Source organism: Toxotes jaculatrix, chromosome 18, assembly GCF_017976425.1.
Source record: "Toxotes jaculatrix isolate fToxJac2 chromosome 18, fToxJac2.pri, whole genome shotgun sequence".
In the NCBI taxonomy this organism is placed as follows: domain Eukaryota; kingdom Metazoa; phylum Chordata; class Actinopteri; family Toxotidae; genus Toxotes; species Toxotes jaculatrix.
The window spans coordinates 12,092,397-12,102,438 of NC_054411.1; the positions used below are offsets into that span (position 1 = coordinate 12,092,397).

General features: G+C 42.3%; 1 protein-coding gene across 5 annotated transcripts in view; it reads left to right on the forward strand.

Annotated features, from left to right (window-relative positions):
• The window catches only part of LOC121197892 (septin-9-like), a 65,116-nt gene extending 58,252 nt beyond the window's left edge, over nt 1–6,864 (forward strand). For all 5 annotated transcript variants that reach the window (XM_041061643.1, XM_041061646.1, XM_041061647.1 and 2 more), the window contains 7 exons: nt 371–452; nt 760–897; nt 2,688–2,805; nt 3,587–3,682; nt 3,874–3,970; nt 4,730–4,781; nt 5,354–6,864. In XM_041061643.1, coding sequence (XP_040917577.1) covers nt 371–452; nt 760–897; nt 2,688–2,805; nt 3,587–3,682; nt 3,874–3,970; nt 4,730–4,781; nt 5,354–5,495 — 725 coding nt within the window. In that variant the 3' untranslated portion in view covers nt 5,496–6,864. The remainder of the gene's footprint in view (nt 1–370; nt 453–759; nt 898–2,687; nt 2,806–3,586; nt 3,683–3,873; nt 3,971–4,729; nt 4,782–5,353) is intronic.
• Nucleotides 6,865–10,042: the final 3,178 nt, after the last annotated feature.

Consider the following 10,042-nt stretch of genomic DNA (forward strand, 5'->3'; position numbering starts at 1 on the left):
TTTTCCCCACTGTCACAGACTGTGTCATCTGTCAGCCATAGTAAAATGTTTAATAGTGCTCATCTGGTCACTCCCAACATTCATCTTATACTTCTTTCACTCTACTTTTCTTCCTCCCCTTCTTTAAGTCTAATTTTCTTTCATTACAAACCGCCATTAGTGCTCAAACTATCTTGGAATGTGTTCTTAACCTAACAAAACCAACAATTTTAATGATGTCAGCTATTTTGTCGTATCACAGATTATCCATCCAGAAATCGGTGGCACAGTTGCAAAATCCTGTTAGTATTTGTGTACAAAGTGCACAGGCTGTTTTTGGCAGCATGATGAACTGTGTGCTGACTTTGTGCTTGTTTTTGTTTGTGTGCAGACATTGAGGAGAAGGGAGTGAGGATGAAGCTGACAGTCATTGACACGCCAGGATTCGGAGACCAGATCAACAATGAGAACTGGTACGTTCTGCCATCGCTGCGTTAAGTATATGAATTGAGAAATTCGAATTGTGTCTAACCAAGTGCCCCCACCCTTTCTCCCTGCTGCTCCTGTTATCTTACTTTTCCTGTTCCTGTTCTATATTGCTTTACATCCTTATCATCCTCTTATCTTTGTCTCACTCTCCGAGTCCCTCCTTCTTCCTTTTACTACCCATCTGCCCCTACTCTTCCTTTTCTACCTCAATGTTGCTACCTCATTTCCTCTTTTATCTCCCCATCTCTTCCTCCCTCATCATTCCTTCAATCAATCCCTGCTGTGGTCTAGCTGGCAGCCCATCATGAAGTTCATTAACGACCAATACGAGGCGTACCTGCAGGAGGAGATCAACATCAACAGGAAGAAAAGGATCCCAGACTCCAGAGTTCACTGCTGCATATACTTCATCCCCCCGACCGGACACTGGTAAGAACAAGTACAGATGTGGTTAAATATAGACACGTCGGCACAAACAAGTGCTCTTAAGTTGAAAAAAAAAACAGACATAGAGCTAAAACAGCTGGAACAGTAATTCTCCCTTCTTCCTTATCATCCTCCAACACAACAACACTAAAATGATATCAGTGCTGCCCTCTGTTGCTCTTAGATGAGAAAGAACACAAGATGTTGACCACTTAAAGGAAAGATTCAGCATTTTGGGAAATAAACGTACTCGCTTTTTTGCTGAGAGTTAGATTAAAATGCTGCATGAAGATTGGAACCGGAGAAACAGCTGTAAATTTGAAATTTCTTTGGTGTACAAAAACCAAAGTGTAAAAATGAGTTTTCCTTGTTATGGGGGTTATGTGCAGGACACTACAGAGCCATACAGTTCCCAAAATGGTGACTTTATGTGTCAGATCAATCCTCCTTATTTAAAATAAGGAGGATTGATGTGACCTTACTTTCACTTATATGTTAGTACAATAAAATTACATGAACTGGATCTTCAATATGTTACTTGTTACAGTGTGTTTTGCATGTATACACACAACATATATTGATACAGATTTCCTTTGGTTTGCCGTGAAACTTTTCAGTGTGAAGCAGTGGGGAACATCTCTCTGCTTCCTTATTCCCTTGTATTGAACACACACATGTCCCCACACATTTCCGCTCAGCAAGATGCAACATTTCCCAGAACAGCAGTCCGCCATGCGCACACACGCACTCTCACACTCATAGTCATACACACACGCACTGGAAAGATGGGCTACTCTTGCCAGGCCCCGAAGCAGCACAGTGTCCCAAGTCTCTCTCCCTGGATCTCTCACAGACACACACATCTGTCTCTGATTGAACTGCATAAACTGCCCTCCCTCTCTACACTCTGCTGGTTCAGCCCCACACTGTTCAGATCTCATGGGGCTGGGGGTATACTAGCAGAAGAAATTAGGGGGATGGTGCACACAGTCTTGTGTGTCCACGAAGTGATAGATTCACCGTGCATTTTATAGCTTTTGCATTTGCGCAACTCTAGTCGAGAGCAACGGCAGGTCTTGGGAAAATGTTGAAAGCAGCTGTCCGCCTTGTTCGAGCACACACACAAAGACACACAGTAGAGCATTAAACACCATTCAAGTGCTGCACCTCTATTAATTTTTGTGTCGTGGCCTGTCTTTACTCAGGCAGGGGGCTGGTGTGAAATGGCCCCCCCTGTCTCTGTGCCCCATCAGCAGCGATTAATGTTGATCCAACACTGCAGATGTCACATGGCCGGGCCAGCAGCTGCTCAGGGTTTTCCTTAAAAAGCCTAATGGGAGAGAGACAGGAAGGACAAGAGAGACAGAGAGTCTGTGTGGGTGTCTGGGTGCATGCAATCAATTTGCACTTTTGTCTTTCTGAACGTGCTCTTACCCGAGGCATGCGCAAGGCTGCTTGTTGACAGTGACCTTTCTTTGTCGAAGTGTTGTTAGCCAGGCCAGAATCCGCTGCTCTAACCACATGCAGATGCTTTCATCAAACTGCAGGAAAGGCCCGAGCTCCTCGAACCGACCACAACTCTTTTTAGTCTCGTCAAGGAGCTGCTCTCACACACTGTATAGCACGATTAGGTCATGGATGGATGGTGAACAGTTGGAACTGTAAATATGTTACAGTAGTTCTTCAGTTTGGGAGAATTGTGAGGAACATCTGCCCCCTGGTGGAAGAGTTTAGTGTTACAATTTCACATTCACATTTCTACATCTGCTGTCTGCTTTCCCCATCTCTCTCAGTCTGCGGCCTCTTGATGTAGAATTCATGAGACGTCTCAGTAAAGTGGTCAACATTGTCCCAGTCATTGCCAAGGCGGATACACTCACCCTGGAGGAGAGGGACTTCTTCAAAAAGAAGGTAACATCTGTCTTTTGCTTTATTCTTTTTTTTTTTTTAATTTTGTGTTCTTTTAATGGAGTTTTCTCCCGCCCCCCATTACAGCCACATATATAATCCAGAAACATCCTCTTTTTTTTTTCTCTCCACACTTGAATTTTTTCATGTTTGTGGTGCAGTAACCAGAGATAGGTTTAAGTCCCCATGGTTTTCTTTAGTGGCTCTTCCTTGTACTCTCCCCTCGCTGTTTAGACAGTCATAAAACATGGCTACATTACAGCTCAAGAGCATCTCTCCCTTTCTCTCCTACCTTCATCCTTTACTTTCTGCACTTCCTCTACACAGTTAATAAGGCTGCAGCCTTTCATTTGTATGTTTTTGTTGGCATCGTCTTCAAGGATCTCAGGATTTCCCCTCCTCTCATTAGCAGTGAGGAGGCTAAACTCCCCTTGGTTTGTGTGTATGTGTGTGTTTGTTTGTAGAGGTGAATGGCAGACTTGGTATGTGCACTGGTTTATGAATGGGCATCCGTCTTGTCAGGTTTTCTGGTTTGTTTGTATACAGAGGGCGATTAACAACTAAACACAAACTTTTGGAGTCAATTAGAAGACAGATTAGTGTTAATACCATCTTAATCTGTACATTGTACAGTTTTAGGAACATTTGTTTGATTCCTCTTAAGACTGCATCAAACATGTCTGCCTAATTACCCCAGCAATTAAAGGCCTTGCTTTGTATCCTTTCAAAACAGTTGTTGGTTAAAGATTTGTTCTCTGTGTGTGTTTGAACACGCTCTCACCAGATCAGGGAAGAGCTCCGAGCCAACGGGATTGACGTGTACCCTCAGAAGGAATTTGACGAGGACGCAGAGGACAGAATGATAAACGAGAAGATCAGGGTGAGGAGACTGACCCTAATGGATATATAACCTCCATGACAGTAATTGTGACTCAGTCATCCTTTATTTATGCTCAGACATGTCTGTCCACAGAGCACCGTCATCCTACATCTATTCAGTGCCATTTTTATGTCCACTTAACTTGAATGATATCTGACTCCACTGTCTGTTGATCTTTGACCTCTGAGCAGGAGATGATCCCATTTGCTGTGGTGGGAAGTGACCAGGAGTACCAGGTCAATGGCAGGAGGCTCCTGGGGAGGAAGACCAAGTGGGGAACCATTGAAGGTACAGCTCTGTTCTTATTCTTTCTTCCCATTTCAGCCTGTTCCCACCTGTTTTTTTTCTTTTGTTTTTTTAGATGGCAAAAGATAGATACAGACCTCACTGAGTCTTTGTTGACTGAGACCTCAGTCAATAAAACAATACTTCATTCAGTGTTCAGACAGGTGTCCTGTGTCACATTGCTGTTTTTTTTTTTTTTTTTTTGTTTATTTTTGTTTCAACTACTTACAAAACATTAACATTAATATATGAATAGTTGTATGTGTGTTTTGGAGAGTTACTGAGTTATACTTATTCAGTGTATCAGTAAGCCAGAGGTGTGTGCTTTGATAACATCCATTTTTACTACAGGATTTGTCTTTCAATATTTAATTATGTTATCCACTCCAGACGGGCGGCACTACTACCCCTCTATCAAGTATCTCATAAAGGAAGTTTCATTTCCTCCAGAGTGCGCTGTGCAGACACACACACAGACGCGTGTCTGGCAGGAATTTTTTCAGCAGATAGTCTTATCTCTTCAGGAGGACTCTAAGTAGATGAAGTTAGCAGCAGAGAAATGCAGCAGGCGAGGGCATCTGAGGGTTGACGTACAGCATCTGTGTCTGTAGAGGGTAACACACTGAGATCACTGACTCCACCTAGTGGGCTGTTTGCGGAACTTCGTCCTTTTTTTGGCCCATTGAATCTACTGCTGCCTGTTTCAACTCACTTTTGATCATTTCTGATGACTCGTAACTTCTCTCTCTCGCTCTCTGTTAGTCGAGAACATAGCCCACTGTGAGTTTGCCTATTTGAGGGATCTCCTCATCAGGTGAGTCTGCATGCCAGTATGTCTGTTTTAAATGCAGCGTTGTGTCGCTGTGTCAGTGTGTGTTTAAAGATCCACTGTAGACATGTTTTAAACATATAAAAATACTTGATAAATGCTTTGAATAATCATTTTCATCCAGTTGATTTTCCACAAAAATGTTTTTGTTTCAAATTTTTCAAAATTTAATTGCTGGACACAAGACGTTTCCTAATTCACTGTAAAGTTCATTCTGAGTCCATGTGCACTGGAGGTGTCCAACTTTCCATGTCACAATTTTGTAAGCTGCAGAATGTACAACGACCAGTTTCCAGACTAGCTGTTACAGATTCCTGCTGCTCATCATAAACTTGATTTAAGATTTCCTCCTTCAGCAGATGAATGTGAAGACAATTTTTATGCGTCACACTCTGCACATGTATCATTTTGCAAAGTGAGGCTCAAAAATCCAAGTGAAGAAACAATAAGGAAACACATTTTTGAGTGATTTTAAATATCATTGTTAAGTGTGAAGTTTGATCCATCTCTTCTACTGATTCCTTATGTGTCTATATATGCATGTGTGTTTCTTTCAGGACCCATATGCAGAACATTAAGGACATCACCAGCAGCATCCACTATGAAATGTACCGCGTGAGGCGCCTCAACGAGAACAACACAGTGGTGGCTCATGCCAACGGTATCCCAGAACATCATCTTGCTGCTCATGAGATGTAAATGCCACCTGCCCCGCCGCAGTTGACCTCAGCTGAGTGTATTTCAGTTGCTATGAGACTCTGACCTTCATTGACAGCCTTCTCACCACTCCAGCCTTCCACTCCAGCCCCCATCTCACAGGTGGGATAGAAACTTAAAAGCCTGCCAGAGGGACTTTTATTTTCACTTATATTTTTGGCGGCTTATTGAACAGTTCATGTCAGTTTATTGCCTCGTTAACAAACACTATCCTCTCACTATCGCTGACAAAGAGAGCGAAGGAGAAGTTTGATTGTTCGTAATGTGCTGCAGCTTGATTTTACCCATTTCCAGATCTTACAGTTAACCTTGGTGGTTTTTACTTGTGGTGCCAAAATTTCAGCATCTGCCAAACAGAACGGACTGACACACAATATGTTTCAGTCAGAATTGCCTTCATCAGTAACATGTTAATCTTGTCCACTTTTACTTTTTTTTCATGTTTGATATTTTTCAGCAGTGCTTATAAGAATTCATGCCGTAACAGAAGAACAGTTTTCTGTCCTTATGCACACAGCTGTATCGCAGCTGCATCAACATATGCCGGAAGTTATGATATTCATTATTGCACTTGACCACTTCATCGTCTGTCATTGACAAAGCATGTTGCAGAGGGGCTGGGCAGCACTTTGCCAACATGTGACACACATACAGTCATTCAGCTCTCTCCGAATAGTTAAACAACAAAAGGTTATCAAATAGCACATCATATGTTTGAGTTTATCTTTTTTTTTGTCACAAGCTGTGTTTTTTGCTTTAACTGTTTGTGTTTGTGTCATGTTAGGTATGGATGTCAGGTCCTTGACGTCTTTTTAAATTCCCAGTAATAAATGTCATTGTTTATTAATAGAACTATCTTAAGAGTGATTTAAGATGAAAAAGTATTTATGCACGAGATAAAATGTGAACATCTGGTATCGGTTGTGGTCCACTTATTCAGATAAAACACGCTCACAAACACACATACTTTTCCTGCCTTTGGGCCCATCATAGTGCCTTATTTATTGGAGAATGTTTGCTCACGTTGGCTGAAACTGGAAAGATAGCAGGTTTTTTTGATGCCAAGTGAACTACATTTACAGTGGACAGTTTTCAGTCCTTTTCCCTTGCTTACCCAAGGAAAAAAAAAATCTTGTCTTCCATGGACCGGCCCACTTCTTCTTCTATTTTCCATAATATACCAAGGATCTTTGTCTGTTTGAACCATATATAATTCCCTAAGCTGTCACTGTCATGCTCTGTCCTGTATATTCTTCTGTGTTCTGATACATTTTTTTTGTACTTGTATTATTGATTATAACAAAATTTCCTTTATCTTATTTTAAAGAAATAAAGATTAAAGTTGTAAATATTTACTTTCTTTGATTTTTCATAATTCAGTTTTCTTTAATGCTGAACATTTTTATTTAGAACTACTGTGTATATACTGTTTGAATTCATCAGCTCATATCCTCCGACGGTATGCATACTTCCCCCCATAGCATTTAATCACTGCTGTAATTCAGATAGTGGGGCACTTTAACTGCCATGTCATTAAGATTTTCCTTGATTAGCCTCTGAAATCAATATGACTGTCTGCTAGGTCAGTGAATGGCTGATTAGCACTAATTACTTGAATGCATGAGTGCGTGTTTTCTTCCTCAGTAAGAGAGATGGGTGAAGACGAGTCCTGAGCTCCACTCGAGGCCTCGATTCAGTGTGAGGATGCGCAGACGTCAGTGATTGGATCTGTAAGCAAATGAACACAAACATCATTTCAGTTTGCAAAGACCAAATGCGTTGTTACCTTTAACTAACCAGACGCACAACTGCATCCGTACCCTGTCTGTCAGAAAGTAAAAGAAGACGAAGAAATCAAAACAATACAGACCGGGTCCATTCCTGGACGTAGTTCAGGCACACCAAATTTCTATTACTAAAAGAACGGCCATATGCAGCCCAGACCACCTCAGAATGCGGTCTAAGCGATTGGGTTTAAATGCGTCCTCAATTCGTCTCTGGTGCATTCACACCTGTTACATTTGACACACAGAGAGATGTCAACCATGTACCAGGTGTGAACAGGGCTTCTGATAAATCCAGTCCATGTGTGTTGGAAACATACAGTACTGACTGAGTGATTTTATGTTTGCTTTGTTTGCAAAAGCTGCTGACCTGAGGTCAAATCCTGGTAGTAAGTTTGTGTGACCTGATAAGTCATCAATCTAATCAATCAAAATTTAACTATAGTTTCAATATTTGCGTAATGTGCAGGAGTTTGCTTTTTTGTTTTTTTTTTTTGTTTTGTTTTTTTATGACTTTCCATTATTCCCATGCAGAGCTCTTCAAAATGGCGTCTCGCTGCATCGCTCCTCAAAATGGCATCTGCCATGCCCCGTCTTACGCAGTATTCAGATGGCACGCGCCTGCAACTCTCATGACCCTGACCCTTGAGCAAACTCAGTATTCTCAACTCATAAGTTGAGGCCACACACACACACACACGCACATTCTCATACTCCTTTTCTCCAGTTCTCTACACCCCATCTCCCCACCCCCCGGGAACAAGAAGCAGCTGCATCTCTACTCATGCTGGCCGTGGCGCGCCCATTCCCTGCACACCACCCAGCAGTCGTCCTGTTGGCAGCCACCCAGCGCTTCCCCGCCTGCCTTAATGACATTCATTAATGAGTTGTGTTCTTTCTGGATACAACTGAAACTGAGGGACTGTGTTGGTTAGCACAGTGTTTGTTGACTATCTGTGTGCACATGTAGGGTTGTAGTTGTATTTTAGATGTTTATATTTTGCAGATTGCAGTGATGTGTCTGCTTGAATGCAGCATGTGTCAACTACACACACACACACACACACACAGTGGACAGACACCACTCTGCAAGGGATTATGGGATGGGCATTAATAGATATGGGTATGCTCATTGGTCAGACCTGGCACAGAGTGATGGATGGGACCTATCAGAGCAGAGCGAGCCCTCTGGGCAGGAGGCATTTTGACGAATGCTCATCCTGGTTAATGTGTTACTGCATGAATATGCAAGAGGTGGTTACAGTAGGGTATCAGTAATTTTGTGTGGGGGGTGCTTGCAAGTGAGTTGTCATGTCAGATATCTAATTTTTAACTGGAAGCTTAGTTTTGTTTTTTTCGGCTTTTGTAAGTAAACTTTTTGAGACAGTAAATATCAGTGCACATGCTCCACATAAGTCCCTCTGTGTGAGGTGCTGGTCGACAAATGTGGTGCATTTCGCTTCTTGTTATTTAGTCCACCAGCTCATCTGCATAGAGCTGATGTGCTACCAATTAACACCTGTTTGTAAGATGAGTATAACTATTTAGCATGCATTGCGTTGTTGTTTTTTTTTCCTTTGATTTACCAATTAGCTAACTTGATTGCAAATTCTGTGGAGATGCTTGTGCCAGTGTGATGCCTCGTGTGTGGGTGATCATGTTGTGCACACATTTGTTTTTTGTGTATGTGCGTATGTGTGACTGTGTATGTGCACGTCTACCTCATTTACTCCCCCGTCTCATGGCATGAGTTGTTGTTTGCCCCCATTTGTCTCCTCCTTCCCCCATCTGCTGTTTCTCTTCTCCTTTGTTGGCCGACACCTCACCTTCTCCTCCTCCTCCTCCTCCTCCATCCGTACCTTCCTCCCTCCTTATTCCTCTCTCTCCAATGTCAGTTTCCACCCCTGCTCTTGGCTCTGTGCCAGGCACTCAGACATGTAGGGGGGGAGGGGCTGCCCACCACATGCAAATGATCCGACTTTATGCAAATCAGGCCTGCTGTTAATTAAAAGTCAGCTGCAAATTCAATTAGCTGACTGAACAGACAGGGAGGAAACGGGTTTGCTCACATTGATGAGGGTTTGAAACAAAATTCCCAAAACAGTGTGTGGGTGAGGATTCGGAAAACAAAGAAATCACGGCTGCGGGGCTTTAAGGGATTTAAAATGGGTTAGATACGAGGTTCAAAGGGTCACTTTATCATGGGAATAAACTCTTCAAGCTGTCTTAAGTCACACCTGTCTCTGGTTCTAATACAAGAATGTGGGAGTGTGCAGCTCTATAGACAACACTGCTGTGCTGGTTGACATACACACTGCTAGAAAGCACTTGAGACGCAGAGAGCGAAAGATCCAGACAGAAGGAGAGAGGTGAGAGAGAAGAGCATCGTTGGTAGCTCCTGCCTCTGGCTAATTACTGTGAGTAATTAAACTAGTCAGTAATTATGCTGCTGTTATGGAAATGAATGCGAGCGAGCATGTGAGTATGTGTACTGTACGTGTGCCTTTGTAACTGTGCATGCTTGTGCGTTTAATGATTATAACGTTAGATTGTCTGGAATCTTGGTGGACACTGGAATCTAAGGCAAACTGTATTATGAGGAGTTTCTGTAATTTTGCATAGGTGGCCCATTTGAAGCACCTAACGGATGGTTTTAATGTCATGGTCCACTCACTAAACGACACATAAAAGAATGTAAGGTAATTGTTTTTTAATTGAAAGCTGTTTGTACATGGAATATCTGGA